Source organism: Podarcis pityusensis, assembly GCF_964106645.2.
Source record: "Podarcis pityusensis genome assembly, chromosome: 5".
Lineage (NCBI taxonomy): Eukaryota > Metazoa > Chordata > Lepidosauria > Squamata > Lacertidae > Podarcis > Podarcis pityusensis.
Window position 1 is genome coordinate 38110905 of NC_138032.1, and position 18811 is coordinate 38129715.

General features: G+C 45.2%; 1 protein-coding gene across 3 annotated transcripts in view; it reads left to right on the forward strand.

Moving 5' to 3' along the window:
• The window catches only part of PFKL (phosphofructokinase, liver type), a 41332-nt gene extending 23152 nt beyond the window's left edge, over positions 1 to 18180 (forward strand). For all 3 annotated transcript variants that reach the window (XM_081007277.1, XM_081007276.1, XM_081007278.1), the window contains exons 10-22: positions 129 to 254; positions 2282 to 2346; positions 4127 to 4190; positions 5964 to 6110; positions 6451 to 6521; positions 9978 to 10065; positions 10945 to 11097; positions 11355 to 11519; positions 13109 to 13170; positions 14808 to 14923; positions 15342 to 15437; positions 16102 to 16207; positions 17097 to 18180. In XM_081007277.1, the coding sequence (XP_080863403.1) occupies positions 129 to 254; positions 2282 to 2346; positions 4127 to 4190; positions 5964 to 6110; positions 6451 to 6521; positions 9978 to 10065; positions 10945 to 11097; positions 11355 to 11519; positions 13109 to 13170; positions 14808 to 14923; positions 15342 to 15437; positions 16102 to 16207; positions 17097 to 17244 (1407 nt within the window). In that variant the 3' untranslated portion in view covers positions 17245 to 18180. The remainder of the gene's footprint in view (positions 1 to 128; positions 255 to 2281; positions 2347 to 4126; positions 4191 to 5963; positions 6111 to 6450; positions 6522 to 9977; positions 10066 to 10944; positions 11098 to 11354; positions 11520 to 13108; positions 13171 to 14807; positions 14924 to 15341; positions 15438 to 16101; positions 16208 to 17096) is intronic.
• The last annotated feature ends 631 nt before the right edge of the window (positions 18181 to 18811 follow it).

Here is an 18811-nt window from a genome sequence, read left to right on the forward strand (position 1 = left end):
TGGTGAGACAAGGCTCCAACTTTCCAAAGCATGTTGTCCTGCAGAATCCCAAAGAGACATGGTATGTGCCTAAATATGCAAGGTATACATAGCTGACTGTCTCTGGAAATGCATTGTGTGTCTCCCAGAGCAGCAAAATGGGGATGGAAGCTGTGATGGCACTGCTGGAAGCAACACCAGACACTCCTGCCTGTGTGGTCAGTCTCTCCGGGAACCAGTCAGTGCGCCTACCCTTAATGGAATGTGTGCAAGTGGTGAGTATTTCACATGATCATAGAAGCCAAATATATGCAGTGTGGAGAAGCACAGCATTGGGGGGGGGGGGGAGGCCTTCATTTTTATACATGTGTGTGGGGTGACAGGGAACTTCACAGTTGACACATGATGATGATAATCAGCAAACAAGCAGATATTTGGAAGGTTCTCTGAGGGGGTCGGGAACTGTGCATATGTAGAGGGAATATGACATCTGAGACGGAATACCAAAACTATTTGCTTTCATTGAAACAAACAAGAAAAATAGCCTATGTAGAAAGAAATCTGAAAACATGGTATGAGGTTTTGCTAGATTTCCAGTGGGTAGGAGGTACAGTGGTGCCTCGCAAGACGAAATTAATCCGTTCCGCGAGTCTCTTCATCTTGCGGTTTTTTCGTCTTGCGAAGCACGGCTATTAGCGGCTTAGCGGCTATTAACGGCTTAGCGGCTTTAAGAAAAAGGAAACAAACTTGCAAGAACTCGCAAGACGTTTCGTCTTGCGAAGCAAGCCCATAGGGAAATTCGTCTTGCGGAACGACTCAAAAAACGGAAAACTCTTTCGTCTAGCGAGTTTTTCGTCTTGCGAGGCATTCGTCTTGCGGGGCACCACTGTATAACTAAGCTTGCATTCTGTAGTTGGGGTTGCTTTTTCTTTTTTTCTTTTTGTTACATTTCCTTACCTGCTCATTCCCCTGTTTTATGTGATCTTTTATACAACATAAAAACCACCTCTGGAAATCTAGTGGAAGTTTAGCACTGATTTCCATTTTAACTGTTTCTACCAAAAGAGTCCATTTGCAACCCTGTTCACATGGAAAATTGCAGGAGTTTTGTGTCGTAACTGCACACGACGAAATCTAAGGTGGCATCCCAGTGTACGTGTCCTTTCCCACCATTAAACTTTAGCATGGCATGGTAGTATGCTGATTGAAAAGCCACAGTTCCATAATGCGCTACAACGTAAAAGAAACATAAGAAATCTAACGTTATAATCAAATTAAGAGAAAAAACAACATGTCTGAATGTAGCCTTGATTAGCATAGGTACCAGCCTCTCCCCATGCTTCTGCACCCTTATATATAGCTGCCCAGTTGTCTTTTGTCCCCATATTTTTCCATGAGGCCTGAGTCAAGCTCTTCAAGGAAGGCTTATTATGGTCCCATTGATGGCTGAGCCCTGGTCTGTGGTGATGCTGGGCCTTTTCTGTCATACTACACTCTAGTTGTGGAGTTCCCTCTCAGTGGAGATATAGCTGTTCTCATATTGTCAGCTTTTCAACACACTGGGGAAATGATTTTTTTTCCTTTCCAGGTTTTCAGGGATATGTGAGCTTAAGGGTTGGTCTGTCTGCAGCAAAATTGTATATACTACTCCCCGCCACCCCGATACTTACTGCTTTATAGTTTTAATATTACTACGTGTTGTATATTATTGGAGCATTTGTTTACCACCTTGGGATCCTTTGGGATGAAGCACTGTTTAAAAACATAATTAACCAGAATAACCATTTTCTTCCGGTTTTTGACAAAATAAAATAGATTTTTAAAATAAAAAAAACCACTTCCCAAATCAACTATGCATGCATAACTTGTTGCGACCCATCAACATGGAGTTTGTGGGTGTATGGTTTTGGATTTTTGAGCGCAGAACCTCCAGAGCGCCTGAACCATGCCTTTTCAGTGCCATACACATTTGGAGTCGGGCATACATGATGGAACAGGCTGTGCCAGCGAACTCTCCCTGGGAGAGTTCTTTTTCTTGATTTGCCCTGGCCCAGCCTTTCTGGGGAAGAGGGTAGAAAGGCAATGCATCTCCCTTAGGGGTTCTTGCAATCCTTTGGTCCTTCCAGCCTCCCTTTTTTATGCCACTTTTTTCTCTGTGCCTGAAATGGCCCTCCGATGAGTGTGTCCGTGAATGTCCTGAAAAGGAATTGGCAGAAGATGAATTAATCTCACTGTTTTATTAGATTTCTACTAGAGCCTCGCTATGATTCTCTAACCCCCTACCTCCACAATATCTTTATAGACCAAAGATGTCCAGAAAGCAATGGATGACAAAAGATTTGATGAAGCAATTCAGCTCAGAGGGAGGTAAGAGATGTTTCTGGGATCTGGGTGGAAATTGAATTTCCTCTCATCTGTTTGTTTATATTAACATTTAAAATAACAACACTTATGAAGGCAAGTCTTGCTGTAGACCTTTGGTATTTAGTAGCAAAGACAAGAACTTGCTACTCATTTGTTCAGTTCTCTTTTCTTAACATTTCCAAGGTGTTTTTTCATAGGAAATGTGAAGTCAGGTACAAAAAAAGCATTAAAAACTCCTCTAATATTACAGAAGTTCTTTACCTCTTTTTTCCTGCCCATAGAGAAACCCTGACTCCCCAACCCATAGCCATGATTCACAGTCTGAGGAAATCTCTAGATGTTTAGTGGATCTGTGCTCTTTTTTCAACTTCTGATGGCCAGTCCTATTTATTGTGAGCCAAATGATCAGAGCTGATGGTTACTTTTCCTTCATTCTCCTTTCTACTGCAACCCACTTGGCCCATCTTTTTGACATTAATAGCAACATGGGCGTCTTAAGTGTCTAACCTTGTTTCTTCATGGATCATTGGTTCACGAGAATCAAATAAATCTCACACATGTTTTGGATTGCGAGCAGTTGGTTTTCTTCCTATTTTAACCCCGTTCCACTACTACTTGGGTGGACATACAACATACATACATACATACATACATACATACATACTGTATGTTCTGGTCACTCATTCAATGGCAGGATCTCTCCATAACTGGAACTAAAATGGGGGGGGGGGCAGAATTATGCAAAATGTTGCGGTGAGAATTGGTTCTGTTTAGGGTTCTAGCCACTCCATTCCATCATTTCCCTTTTCTGCTGCTCTTTTTCCTCATGCATGGATGGCGCCCTTTTGGTTACGTAAGCAATGTCACTGAAAGTCTAGACATCAGAGATAGAGGGAATTTTTTGACCAGTATTCTGGTCGTGCCACTCTTTTAAGTAAGTCCTTAATGCTTAAGAAAGGAACTGCAGGCTAACACTTTTTCCTGTCACCTATAAGACAGTGTCACAGTGACTGCTATAGCAGACTCAAGGCTTAGATAAACTATCAGCCTTTTTTGAAAACAGAAACATAACTTATTTAGGAAATGACTGATAACCAGTTGCAGCAAAACAAGGCAATAATTTATTCTGTACACAGTGGGGAGGCAGCCTTCCCCACTTTGTGCTGTCCAAAACATCTGGAAGACACCAGATTGAGCAAAGATGAGGAACTTGTGACCTTCCAGATGTTGCTGGACTTTTGCTTCGATCATCGCTGACCTCTGGCCATGCTGGCTGGGGCTAATGGTACTTGGAATACAACAATAGCTGAAGGAGTCCAGCAATAGCTAAATTTCCCTGAGAATTAGGAAGCCTGCTTTAAGTGATCTTCCTGGCAAGGAGACACAGGAGTAGCAATTTAAGACTGTTTTTGGGAGTGCAAATATTCTTGTGTGTATTTTTTGTTTAAACAAATATAAGTTAAAAGGTCTGAGCATGCTTTAAGATGCATGAGTAGAAAATTCACTTACCTTAATTGAAATAGGTGGAAGATTCCATAGGTCAGCACTTTCAGGCAAAAGCTAAATTAAATTTGAGAAGTTACATCCACAATGCACTTCAGTGATGGTACATTTTCTGGAAGGAATTAAAAAGAGGTTCACGTTTGAAGGTGTTGCGCATCTTAGGAGCATTCTAGAGTCCAAGTAAGAAAGAGAAGAGAATTTCTCTCTGTCTCTTAGACTTGGCTTTGGTTGTTTCTTACGATAAAAGATTACCAATATAATTGTGGGCTTGTTTTACCAGGAGTTTTGAAAACAACTGGAACATTTACAAGCTTCTTGCACACCAGAAGCCTGCAATGGAAAAGGTGAGGAAGCAAAGAGAAACAGATTTTGTTCTGCAGGTTTCTTGCAGTGTGAAAGGAATAGCTGTTATTTCTTTTACTGTTTTAATGTTTCCATATTTATCATGATCTGTTGTTTGTTGTTGCATGTTGTAAGCATGTTGCTTTTGTTATTAATTTGTTTTTGTGAGCTCCTTGTAAGGAAAGTGTTTGAAAAAGCCACCAATAAATAAATAAATAAATAAATAAATAAATAAATAAATTTGTGTGCACAAGCACAAATCAAAAGTCCCAAGGCAGCAGGAAGCAGGCCTCAAGAGGGTGCATCTGGACATTTAATGATGGACGGACCTATACAATGCTGCAGCTCCAAAAAGGACTTCTGTGTGCAATGGAACCTCCTCTCCTGTCCCCACCAGCCCCCTGCACACACTCAAAATTATATTGGGGGACCCTCCAGAGCTGCTTTTGGGAACCCATCAGGGTAGGAAAGGGAGCGGAAGTCCTGTTGCACTAGTGGAACCCTGCTGGCACAGCATTGGATACAATGCAAGGTTTTAAAAAATGTCCACAAATTGCACTTGCATTCTATGTTCACAGACAGTAAAAGCAATGTCTTCCTGTGTATTCTAGAATCCACACTGTATATCCAATAAAGGTTTCCAATACAGTCACAAAAGAAGTGCTGTCTCTTGGACATCTCCCCCTCCCACTTGCAGATGCTCGCAACCTCAAAGCAGTTGCTTGCATGCCCAGCCTTTTTCAATAGAGGTCGGATGTGTCCTTACAGACCAGGAAAGAGCTGCCATCTGTTTTGCTCAAGGGTCAAACAAAGGAATGCAGAAGCAACCTCTGGCTTCTGCAGGAAACACCAGCAGCCCTCATATGTGCTTCATCCCAGGGACATAGGCAGCAGTGCTATGCCTGACTCCCTGAGCCGCCTGAACAGAGGTGCAAAGAGATGGAGAGGGCAGCTGAAAGTAGGACCCAATGCTGCTGCTGCTATATGGAGCTCTGAACTCCTTGCACAGGGTGGAAAAACTTGACCCTCTTCTACAGCCAAAAGTTAGGCAAAGACTTTGTGAACTGTAATTGTTATGTTGATATATGGTCTTCCTGTCATTTCTTTTAGATCAGGGTAGTCCAGCGTGTGGCCTTTTTCGGCAGCCCTCAGCAACATTTGATTCCCGCCCGCCCCCGCCCCCCGCCGCTGCCCTCATGCTATCTTCCCAAAGCTGGTTATGTGAGGTTCTGGACTTTGGGAAGGAAACGCAATGCTCTGGCAGGGTCCTAGAGTCCTCCTTCCTCCTTCCCAAAGCCTAGGTAGTGCTTTCCCAGCTTTAGGAAGAAGGTGGGAGGACTCTAGGACTCTGCCAGAGCCTCACAGTTCCTTCCCAAAGACCTGTGCCTCACTTAGCCAGTTTTGGGAAGGCAGTGCAAGGACTGAGAGGGGGTGTCAAATTTTGGCCTTGCTTCCTTCCCCCTGTGCAACAAGGCAGTTTGCAGCCCTTGGGTTCTGTGCCAAAGTACTCTTGGTATGAAAAGTTGGACCACCTTGTTTGAGATGATTATGCAAGGAAGTGAGGCACATCTCAGCCAAGGCTACTCAGTATCTTGTCTGAAGTTCTCAAAATACTTACCTGAAGTATTGCAGGACAAGGAAGTTGCACAATGTCCTCTTACATAGCTTGCTTTGTAGCAGAGGTACCTCCTAAGGGCTCGCTGCACTCCCAGCACCCTCTGAGTGCTGACAATGACTTCTTCCAGCTGTTTATTATCCGTTTCTGTTCCGGGCAGAGCAATTTCAATATTGCCATTCTGAATGTGGGAGCCCCTGCAGCCGGCATGAATGCAGCAGTCCGGTCAGCTGTGCGTGTTGGGATCTGCCAAGGCCACACAATGTATGTGGTGAATGATGGCTTTGAAGGCTTGAGCAAAGGACAGGTGAGTCTCTCTAATTGGAAGGGAGGAGGTCCTCCCTCCTGTCGGACTACTAGTCGTTCTCATTTCTTTGTAAAGTAGAGCATCTACAGGGCAACATTCATTTGGAACTCCAGCTGTTATTTGTGCTGCAAAACTGGCACCATGATTTATGAATTTCTGATTGGAAGGGGGAGAGGTGAGGCGGAGTTGGTTGTAACAGGAAGCAAAATATCAATTTGATCTTTCTTCTTTTAAACCACACTGCTTTCACTTTCAAATCCAAGGTTTGGAAGACAACCTGGTGCAGTTGGGAATGGCTGGGCGAATCATGAGAGGTCTAATGAAATGTTTCTTCTCGTAGATCCGAGAGGTGGGCTGGCACGATGTTGCAGGCTGGCTAGGGCGTGGAGGATCCATGCTGGGGACCAAAAGGTAAGCTGACATGACAGCCCACAGAGTGGTTCTCTGCAGATGGGAAGAAATTGCAGGACTGAGTTCAAAGAGGGGACGATACAGGTAAAACCTTCCAAAAGGTTGGTACCTGTTACGAAGTGTGTAGTGAGCATGCAAGCCTGCAATTCTCACATGCAATCTGGCTCTCATTTCAAGGGATCTTTTGTTCTAAAATGGAATTAGTTTATTATCTCAGGGGGTGCATGTTAATGGTTTCAGAACTCACAGAGTTAAAGAGTTCTGGTGACGTCTCTTTCCTGAGGCGTGGTTAGAAACATAGCATAGCAGTTTTACACAATTGTCCTTCACCTAAAACAGAGCAAACCTTTCTCAACCTTTCATGAAGGTGATCAGGGATGTATCACTGTTTAATTTATTACAGAACTATTGTAATTTAAGAATTCTCCCCCTGCAGCTTATCTTACCTCTGCCTTCCAGTTGTGGAAATTAATTGTTTGTGTGGTTGTTTTTCCTGTATGATTTATTCTTAAAAATTGCTGGCCACTGTCAACATATCAACATATTTCTCTGAAAGGTCTCTTGATAACATACCAAGCTTATGACAGTCAGTTTTTCTATGTACTCATTCTTTGCTATTCTATATTCTTTTCTTACCATAGTCATCTCATAACCAGCTTTCTCCATAGACACTTTCCCCCTTTAACATTCCAGTGTCATTTGTCTTCTTCATTTCTTAGACGCAAACCTAAAATTGCCAAGCTTCTATCTTATTTTTTCAGCTGTCGGAAATGGAAAGTGCATGCCTGAACTTCTTGGACAGTCATCATGCTCCTGTATTATCTCTACAGGATCCTTCATTATTGTTAATTCATGGCCCTTTGTTTATTTTATTTCTCTTTCATAGAATGCTTTATCTGCTTCTCCTGAATGTTTTGGTGCTCTATGATAAGCAAACATAATATTTTCTGTTTCCTACTTCCTTGCCAATTCTTCATTGTCTCATTTGGAGGGCTTCCAAAATAGTTATTCAATGTGGAATTGCCATGCTTCATTCTCTCATTTCTTTATAGGCCACCCACATGCTGCAAGTCTTAAAGTGGGAGGCTCACAATGGCTTTTGCAAGGTTCCTCCCCCGCTTCCCTTTTAATCCCCCAGTCTCACTCTAACTGTAAAGGTTAGGGAGGCCTGCAAAGGCTTTTGGAAGCCTCTTCCTGCTCCCCGCCTTTAATATTGGGGTGAAAGGGATTTTTGACAATAGGGCAGGCCTGCCCACCTATCAGTCATGTGATGTCATAATGATGCCACCTGTCAAATTTGACCCACAAGGCAGATCCTAATAAGGATCTCATTGGTGAAGCCAAAAAAGATTCCCACCCCTGCTTTAGGTTGATAATCAAGTTGTGCAATGTTAGAAAGGGTGAGTCTTAAATGTTGCAAACTCTTGGGTTTGCATAATAATGTCATGAGACTTGAGTCCCATCAGACAGGAAGCATTATCTCATCCAAATTGCTCTCCTTTCTGGTAAACAGGGCAGGGGGACCTACTGAGCTTGCCATTTATTCCTGTGGGCTCTGAAATTTTGTGAGGGTTTGAAATGTGATGGCAATGGTGATGATTGCGTCTGAAACCTGATGGGGTCTGCGTGCATGCAAATACTCATCTATAAATTACATATGGGGCAGAGGATCTTAAAATGTGTACTGCAAGTATGAATTTGGATAATGTTCACCAGTTGCACATTCTTGCCATAAAGTGCATGCGGCCTCTATAATAACTGGTTTATTTAAACTGGTAATGAATGCAAAACCAGATCTGCTACAGACACAAGTTTCATTGGACTGTTTCGCCAGTCAAGAATCCCTGTGGAATTCAGTCCTCCAGAGATTTGTCTCCTTACAGTCCTCGGTCTCAGCTGTGCTGTGTCAGCTTAACAGATAATTTCACTGTACATGCTGTTGCTGTATCCCAGGGGTCGGCAAACTACAGCCCACGGGCCAGATCCGGCCCAATTGCCCTCAGCATCCGGTCCACAGACAATCCGTGAATCGTGTGGATTCCTTCTTTTAAAAAATTTTGTTAATTTTTTTCCTGCGCCACCATTTTTTTTGTGGGGCACCATTTCCACACACACACATAGCGGCATCTCCTCCCTCCTGGTTTTCCTTGTCCTTTTGCCCGCCCTACATAGAGGAGGAAGGGGGCTGGGCTGAGCTGGCTGAGTGCCATTTTGGGCAGTGCCTCTCCGGAGCCAGCGAGCACCTTTTGGGCCGCTCTTGCCGCCGCCACCAGCCTCTGCCGCTCGCAAGGGCAGGCACAGGAGCCGTGGTTGGCAGAGGGCAGCGCCTCTCCCAACTGCGGCTCCTGTGCCTGCCCTTGCAAGTGGCAGAGGCTGGCAGCGGTGGAGGGATGAGCGGCCCGAAGCAGCCCTTTCGGGCCGCTTGTCCCTCCGCCGACAGCCTCTGCCGCTTGCAAGGGCAGGCACAGGAGCCGCAGTTGGGAGAGCACAGCGCTTCTCCGGAGCCAGCCAGCCCTTGCGCCAGCAGCACCATAGGTAGGCGGGGGGTAGGGGCTGGGGGAGAGAGAGAAGACCCCAATGCTGGGTGCGTGCCTGCCACAAGGTCTGGGGGACGGTGAACCTGCCCCCTCCAAAAAAAGTTTGCTGACCCCTGCTGTATCCCATTGCAGAGACTGTATAGCTGGAATAGTCACAGGTTGCAAGCATGAACTCATTTCCAAATCATTTCCAAGGCCATTGCAAATGTAACAGTTTTGCATGTTACATCTTTACCCTTTCCTGTACTGACCCTGCTTCACTTGTGTAGTACAGTATTTCTTAAGGGAGTGTGATGAGTAGCGACTGAAGTAACCACCTGCTATGTGAACTGCCAGGATTATGTTCCCTCACATAGACAGCCTCGTTTCTGCTTAGTTCTGCAGGTGAAGAGTGACCACAGATCTTTATGAGCTATCTGGCTAAGTACCTATTCTACTGGGCTTATCTGAACATAAGAGTCTTTTCCAGAGTATCTGGACTGTACTCTTCAATTGTTAGCATGGCCAAAGTGGTAGGAAGTTGGTTTAATAAGCATGTTTCCTCTTGCTGGTCAGTAGGCCATTCATTCTGCAGGAAGCAATACAAAAGGTGCATTGTTCCTAAATGACTTGCACTTGCCAGTCTGTGGGAGTGAGCCTGTCTGTCTCTGCTCCCTTGGCAAAGAACATATCCTATCAAAGGCTGGCCGTTGGTGCATGCTCTAGCTTGCCTTTATGCTGTTATTTGGAAAGTAAGGCAGCAAATTAAACGTGGAAGATTTCAAAGCATCTCTTTGCCTGCTTCATGGAATTGGCGTCTCTTCTCTTTTCCTTCACTGTGCTAAGACAATCCTATTCTTAAGCAGGTGCGGTAAAGCAGGAAGAGGCAGGCATCGTGATGCAGCTTTTCTAACAGCTTGTTTTGTTTTTGTTTTGCCAGAACGCTTCCCAAGACATGCATGGAAAAGATTGTCGAAAATGTCCGGAAATTTAACATCCATGCACTGCTGGTTGTTGGAGGATTTGAGGTGTGGAGAAGTTCATCGGACACTTTCAGATTTGAATGAGAAATGCCTCTCTCCTTTTCCTAAAAAGCTGGGCCAGGCATGATTGCACTGATGTTGGTACTTCAGTGTGTAGACAGACTGCAAGGCTGGAATTGCCCACATTGAGCTGCAGCTCAGTCATGGAACACATGCCCTTTAAACCCCATCCACTTCCACCTTCCCCATCCCAATTCCTCCTCCTTTCCAGCTTTCTTCCACTCATCACCTAAATAACCCTCCCATATTCCCCCTCATATCTCTAAATGCCATCTTAACCACTCCCCTGCCAGTTCCACTTGCTGCTTCCCCAATTCCTCCCTTCGCTCCCCCCCGCCACCAGCCACCAAAGAACTAAAACTGCCATACACAGAAACCCTTTTTCCCCACACCAAGGCCTTCCTGTAATCCCCACCATCATGTACTACAGACATGAGTTTTCCTTTCTCCCTGCCCCCCCCCGCCCATCCTCCTTCCCCCACTCCTGCCTTTAGACCCTTGGGAAGCAGCCAATAAAAACCATGTGATGACTGACTAGATTAAATATAGTATATAGTGAGATCTATAGAGTTGGTCTCTTTTTGGTCTCTTTTCATAGTACCTTTTGTTTCAACAATTGCAATCCTCTTTAGTAAACATATGCTTTAAATGACTATGTATCAAAAATACCTCTGGACTGATAGATACCCAGTTTCCAAGGGTTCATTTCAAGGTCATGACTCCTACCCAGCTCAAGAGAGTCGATCAAAATTTTGATTTAAGATGCTCAGAGGTGTAAAATTTCTTTTTATCTCTTACTTCTTGCAGCCCAGTGCTTAGGCTTGGGTATGTGGCTTACATTTCTGCCACTCTTGTCTTTTGCAGGCGTATGAGGGAGTACTACAATTGGTGGAAGCTCGTGGTCAGTATGATGAGCTTTGCATCATTATGTGTGTGATTCCAGCCACCATCAGCAACAACGTCCCAGGCACTGACTTCAGCCTGGGTTCTGATACAGCTGTCAATGCTGCCATGGAGGTAAGATGGGTCTATCCAGCAGCCACAGAATGCCGGGAGCTAGGCATGCGGGGAGATGAATTATATAACCTTTGTTTCATCAATGTATTTCTATTGCATATATCAGAAATGTTGGCAAGAAAGATAGAGGAGGCAGGAGGTGGAGCAGGGGAGTAATACAGACCACGTAAAACTACACCTGCCCCAGAATGGTAGACAGAAACTCAGCTTAACACCTGGGCAACTAAGCATCCTTTTCCTTCCTCCCCAATCTGTAGAGCTGTGACCGCATCAAGCAGTCCGCCTCGGGCACAAAAAGACGAGTGTTCATTGTGGAGACGATGGGCGGTTACTGCGGCTATTTGTCTACAGTGACTGGCATTGCAACAGGAGCTGATGCTGCCTATGTCTACGAAGATCCTTTCACCATTCATGACTTAAAGGTGTGCTGGTGGCAGAATTGAGCATGTGAAGTGCTGTTTGAATGTCGTGAGGTGGCACAGAAAGATGGTTTCCTGGCATTTGTCAGATGTGCAAGGGGCAGGCAAATGGGTGATAATTGGGGGTGGATGAGGAGGGAATATGGAAAAGAAGATGACTCCTGGTTGGGGAAAAAATTCCAAACTTCAAATCAATGCTTATCAGGAACCTATAAGTTGTTATTGATTTGTGTACTTCATGTTGCAGCCCTCCCCTTTCATAAGAACTTGCATGAAAGTGTCCTCCCAATTTTTCTCACAGGCTCATATAAGTTCAGCACAAACAGTTGGGCCTGGTGAGCATTTAAGGTCCCCAACCCTAACCTGCTGGTTGCCATCTGATTGGATTTTATTCTGATCCTGATCTGATTTCCGGATGTATTTTAATTGATTGGCTGATTTTACGTTACTGTGTTATACATTTGATGTTAGCCACTCTGAGCCCGGTTTTGGCCAGGGAGGGCGGTATATAAATAAAAAATATTATTATTATTAAACAATATTTGAAAAAGCAAGACCTAGATTACATATGTAGTTCTATAAAATGCAGACATCCTCTCTTACATAAGTCATGTTCCATCTGTGAGAAGACTGAAGTGTTCCCAATGAATCCTGTAACTTATCTGGATATTGGAAGTGCAGGTGAGATGAACTGGCTGAAAGAGAGAGGAGATATTTGGACCACGTGTGGTGGCAATGCTCATCATGACAACTCGTCTGTCTCATTTTACAGGGTAAATTAAAAACGAGGCAGAATGAATTATCCCTCTGCCACCCTTTTCCACTACAGCAAATTTTGGCTCCAAAGCCCAAGGCAGTTAGGATGGAATTCAAAGTAGCTCTGTTACATCAGACAAGCATTTTGCTTGCTTGAGGCAACAATCTCTCCTCTCCTTAGACATGCCTTATACAAGCATTTATGCTAGCAAACTCCTGATCATAGAACAAAAGCAATATATCATCTGATGGTGACCACTTCTCCATCTCTGATTTTTTCCATTCTTGTTCTGGGGGAGCCTGTTGCCTTTGCCAGCTTTGCTGGCAATGAATACACCCAAGCTATAAAATGGTTTACTTGAAGACAGCCTTCTGCAACATAGTGTCTTCCAGATGTTTCTGACTACAACTCCCATCATCCCTGGTCATTGGCCAGGCTGGCTAGGGCTGATGGGAGTTGGTGTCCACCAACAACTGCAGGGCACCAGATTGGGGAAGGCTGACTTACATTGATCTCAGTGGAACAAATGCAGCAACTGTTGTTCATATAAATGTGTTGCTATCAAGAACAACAGTGACCAAGATTATTCAAGCTGCTAAAACATTCTGTTTCCCTCCTGGTTAACCTTTTCTTTTCACTTGTTTGTTGCACTTAATGACAGTTGATTCTAACACAGTCAGGCTTGAGCAAAGCATTTATAGTCTTGTCTTATCTAATCTCATTCTCTCTGTAGCTCAGAAGTGACATTTCCTTCTTCCTTTTTCTGAAGAGCTGTTTTCTCTTGAATCAGCAAAATTTGTTCCAATGAAAACGATTGGTCTTTGTGTCTTTCCAGGCAAATGTTGAACATTTAACTGACAAAATGAAAACAGACATTCAGAGAGGCCTAGTACTGCGGTGAGTTGTGGAAAAGGCACTGAAACGGCCGTGCTTCAGTTCTTGAAGAAGATGGAAATCTTCAGTGTCATCTGGGATTGAAATAACTTTTATCTCTGTAGCTTTTTGAATACACAATTTTATATTGAGTGTGCCAATGCTATGGCAGCAGCTCTTTTAAAAAGGCTGAGACGGTAGCTGGAAAAGGCATAAAGAGATTTGGGGCTCAAAATGGGTTCATCAGACTGTCTTTTTCAGACTGTCTCCCTCAAGAAAGGAGGGAGCAAGTGATGTGTTCAGCAGAGGGAGTGTACTATATCTGTGATAGGAGCATCTGTGGCCCTCCAAATGATTCTGGACTCCCATCTCCCAGCAGTCCCAGCCAACATGGTCAATGCTCAGGGATGATGGGAGCTTGGTTCACTGCCTCTGAACTATGGGAAGCATCAGCTAATAGTGCAGGATGCCATCACCTGCTCCTGGATCACAGGGTTGGCACTGTTCTCTGTGACTCTGCTGACCCAATCCCTGGAGTATTGCCAAGACTTGCATCTCTGTAGCATGCGTGAATAGTGACTCAGCACAAATGAAGGAATTGCAGCCTAGAAACCTCTGAAACACTGAAAAGAGATGGATGGTTTTAGAAATGTGATGAGATTAGGCTTGGCTCCCTGCCGGGATGGAGATCTGATGGATTCTACCGCAGTCCTGTGGAAAAAGGGCAGAGGAGATTCCTCAAGTGCAAGGCTAGTACAGGGGAGAGAATGGTTTTGCCAGTGCTCAATAGCTGGCTACACTGTTACTGGTTTAGTTCTGCTTCCTTTGTCTAAATTTTGTCAGCATTTGCCTGAAACCCAGTTCTCTGTGTAGTCCTGGCAGAGCAAAACTTTAAGAATATTCAATCCCGCACACTTCTTGGATCATAAAGGACTCTTCTCCAAAGCTCTTATCCCTGGTGTTGTTAACTTGTGCAAACAAACTCACTTCGTTTTGATTTTTCTTTCCAAAAACTGTCTTTCCCTTGTTTTGGAATTAAGATAAAGTCTGTGTGCAGAATTCAGAACCTCAGAAAATATTTTTAAAAGGTAAAACATATATCCTGAAAAACCCAATAAAAATGCAGCATACAATCAGGAACCAGTCACTGAAACAAGATCAAGAATGAGTTAAGAATGAGTGACCCCGGTGTGTTTCATTGGATTTCTACCAAGAAAGCCCCACCCTTTATTCTTGTTGTGGATTAGGAGATGAAACCTGAAGCAGGGCCCTCCTTATGAAATCAGAGGGCAGAAGGTCTTGTATGGAAAAAGCCAGTGTATAAAAAACACGAGACTCCGCCACCGAGGGCTTCAGCATTTTAAATCAGTTGGGCCCATGATGCTTTCTATGCTGTATTTTCTGTGAGAGATACAGTCATAACTCACTTAGTGCATCAAAGGGGAGGAGGGGCTGTAGCGCAGCAGGTAAAGCACATACATTTCATGCAAAAGTCCCTGGGTTCGATTCCCACCAGGCCTGGGAAAATGCTCCTTCCTGAAACCCTGAAGCTCCACCGCTTGTCAAGTGCCAATAGCACTGAGCTAGATGAGTTTTGACTTGGTATTATTAGGCAGCTGCCTGTGTTTTAAAGTGCCTTCTCCCTTTTGCTGTCTTCTTAGCAACGAGAAGTGCCACGAGCACTATACCACTGAGTTCCTCTACAACTTATACTCCTCCGAAGGGAAAGGAATATTTGACTGCAGGATCAACGTCCTAGGCCACCTCCAACAGGCAAGTATTGCTACATATTGGGTAGCCACAAGGCAATGTCAGGCTAAGTCACTTCTAATGGATTAGAAGATTACTGGTGGAGAAAAGGCAGGCAGGCAGATATTAACTGGGAAAAACAGCAGAGCTTTTGTTTGAGAGTTTGTAACCGGAATACTTTTTGTCTTGCATGAAAACACTCATCAGCTACTTCTTCCATTCAGGGCAGTGGGGTACATGCCAAGGTCCTGTTTTCCAGCTTTCAGCTGACCAGGGTTTTTTGTTTAGTTTTCATTGAACTGTCTTCATTTTGCAGAAGAGGCTTGCAAAATGGCTGCTCAGTGGGATGGCCCCAGCAGAAGAACAGCTGGGCTTCCCTTGCAGCAGGAGTGGCATGACCACCCTTTGGGCTCTGCCTTCACTTCCTTTTCTCTGTCTCTAGGGAGGTGCCCCAACCCCCTTTGACCGCAACTACGGCACCAAGCTGGGTGTGAAAGCTGTACTGTGGATGTCGGAGAAGTTGAAGGAAGTTTACCGCAAGGGTATGTTCAGAGAGGATCACCTTGGGAACGGAAATATTCACCCCAGTGTTTCATAATAGGGAAGATCCTCAGGAGAACTTTGGCAGAATGAGGTGAACTTCTTATGCACCATGCCTCCATCTGCCTGTCAACCACTTTTATGGTTGCTAATCAACCGAGGAGAGGGATTAAGGGAGTCGGGTGAAGCACCACTGCTCCTTCAGTAAGGGACAAATGCCAGGAGGCTGCTGTGCACATGTGCCTTCCCCCTTACCATGAGAGATGGTCCATTCCCTGCCAGGGCCTAGCCAGGACTGTGCAGGGTGGCGCCCCAGGGAATCATTGTAATTTGAGGCACCTTGTCTGTACCTAGGAGGAGGATGCTATCCTAAAGTGAGGCCTCCTTGGTTTGCTGTGCTTGTGCTTTGAAGCCACTGAGTGCTCTTTGGGGACTGCTCACGAGGCCAGCATTTCAGTGTGTGCCCATAGTCATTGAAAACAGTATGCAACTAATTTTCTTGAGTCCTGTTGACTTGCTGGGGTTCCAGGAGCCTCTATAGCTACTGGCTCTCTGCCGGAGACAACCAGGGTAGCCACATCCAGGCCTTCTCAAGTAATGGCAAGCCGTTTGGTTGACGTCAGAATTTCTCGGCACCACACGTAAAAGTCCTCTCTGTTTCCACAGGCCGGGTATTTGCCAATTCTGCTGATTCTGCCTGTGTGATAGGCCTGAAGAGGAAGGCTGTGTCATTTAGCCCTGTGACTGAGCTCAAGAAAGTCACAGATTTTGAGTAAGTAGGCACCTCTTTTGCCATCTGAGTCACAGAATGTGAGATTCTGGGAGCAGGGAGGACACTTCCTGCCAGTGCTTTTCATGGAAAGGACTGGTGGGCAGAGCGGCTGTGAGGCGTCAACTACAGTCCTCTTAGCTCTGTTTTGTGCTTCCTTTCTAAGGGAAGTGGGAAGTGCCCAGATATTTTGGGAAATGGTGAGGTACTCTCTGTTTGCTGGCCAGCCTTGTGACTTGCTTGCCAGTGGGGACATTTTCATCCCTACTGGGAGTCAAATGTTCAGAATTTAGCATACTGAGCATCAAAGTGAGCTGGGTGAGTTCCTTGCCTGCCTCTCCCTTGATGAATTATTACTTAAGATATGCTCCACAGCCACAGATGGGTGGAGGCTGCCTGTAAACAAGGATATGGGCAGGACGGTCTGTTTCCGATCTGTGTCAGTTTCACATGTGTTCAGCCATATCCCCTCCCATTTCTGCATTAATCTCTTTGAGTTTTAAAAAACTTCAGGAGAAAATGTTTAGTGTTTAAATATGTATATTTGGATGTCTTTTCCCCACAACATTAGCGAAAGCTTTTCCCATCAAAGTACACACTTGTATTTATACTTTATTGTAAAATACGCATTTTGCTACACTTTTTGAGCCTTCTGTGTTGTGAAGTTCAGCACAGAATCTGATCTGTACATCCCTCTGGGAGGTAGAGATTGGGGTCAATTCCCGTTGCAATTTGCAAAGATTTGAATTCCCCCAACTATGAGAGGGGAATTGACTTCACAGGTGCACAGAGCTGCTCTGTTTATTGCTAACGACATCACACATTCCAGGGCTGAGCCCCAGCTCAGATTGAACCCTGGTGCTGACTTCGCTTTCCCCCTCCTTTCTTGCAGACACAGGCTCCCCAAGGAGCAATGGTGGCTGAACCTGCGCCTTATGCTGAAGATGTTGGCCCACTACCAGATCAGCCTGACTGAATATGTGTCTGGGAAGCTTGAGCATGTCACCCGTCGCACGCTCAGCATCGAAAAGGGGTTCTAGCTGCAATCTTCTCTTCTGCTCACCCCAGACTAGTTCTCCATTGTTTTTCCCTGCACACACCCACAACTCCCCCCCTTCCTCTGGCCTTCTCATGCCTTTTGAGTGCAGTGCTGGTGCCACTGTGAGCCTGTAGGAGTGTGACTGAGGCCAGCCTGGCTGACATTGCATACCCACTGCTCCATACCCACTGCTGTATATCCCTTACTGCTTAAGAGGGTGAGTGTTCTTCTGTCCATGGCTCCCTCTTTGGAGCCTATTCACTCCAGGCAGCACATTCACTCCAGAAAGGGTCCATCCCTGTTTCCCAGGCTACTCTTTTATTCAGACTATTTAAAGAATCATGTACTCAATAATCAGATGGACAATGGGGATTGGTTTTAGATTCTTTCTGGGCCTGGTGCCATGGAGATTGCAGGAGTCCAGAAGGGGGTGTCCCTTAGATGGGAGTCACAGAGAATGTGAGGTCCCCAAGTGCCTCCCCAACTTGGGGAGTGCTGTAAGACAAATGATGGGTCTAATTTGGGACCAAGAACTTCTGCCCCTATCATGTTAACATCCAGCACAAAGATCTTGTCTAGCAGAAGTATGTTGGCGGCATACTGCAAAGTAGCAGTAAGCAGTGGAACAGCTCCTCTCTTCCCCTGCCCCACCTTCCCTCACTGGGGTGATGCATGCCAACCAGGACATGGCAGCATGTCTGAATGCTGGGCTGGGGTTGCCCAGTGTGTCGTGGATTTGCATGGGAAAACCCTCTTCTCCAAGCTGTCTGACTGGTTTGACTGAGCCATCTTCCTGGCTAGAGCTGCGATGGTGGCACCCGTTTTGCGTACTCTTCCCAATACACTTCTGTGAACTCAGTGTCCTGTGTTGCCTGTATTTGTCTGTGCCACAGCTTTGTGACTTCTAGAAGTACATTAAAATAAATCAATCAACCAAGCCTGTGTGTGTTTTCAGTTTGATTCTCTTTCCTGTTTGGGGAAACTGTCTCTGACCTCACAGCATGGGATGGACTAACAGGAATGATGCGGTCCTGTGCTGGAATACTAGCCTTATGCACCCTAAGTTCTCTATCGGGGGAGAAGTTGGAACATGAGGAAGGAGGGACAGGAAAGGTGATGGATCTTCTACCTCTAGTCTCCTCACAATGAAAACATAAGAACATGGAAAACTTCCTTATACTAGATCACAGTTTGTGCCTCAAACATTGTCTGCTCTGGCTGGCAACAGCTTTCCAGGGTCTCAGACAGATCCAGTCAGATGTCAAGAACTGAACCTGGGACCTGCTAAACCTGTGCCCTCAGCTATGTACTCTTCCACTAAGCCATGGCCCATCCCTGATAAGAATAGCTTGTCAGGAATGTCAGCCTAGAACCTCACACATGTGGCGCCATGGGTCAGTGTGTCTGGCTGTTAACCAGAAGGTTGGTGGTTTGAGCCCACCCAGGGATGGCTGTGAACAGGATTCCTGCATTGCATGGGGTTGGGCTAGATGACCCTGGAGATCCATTCCAATGCTTCAGTTCTGTGTTTCTTTGAAATGAGAATCATACCCCTAGACCAAGAAACC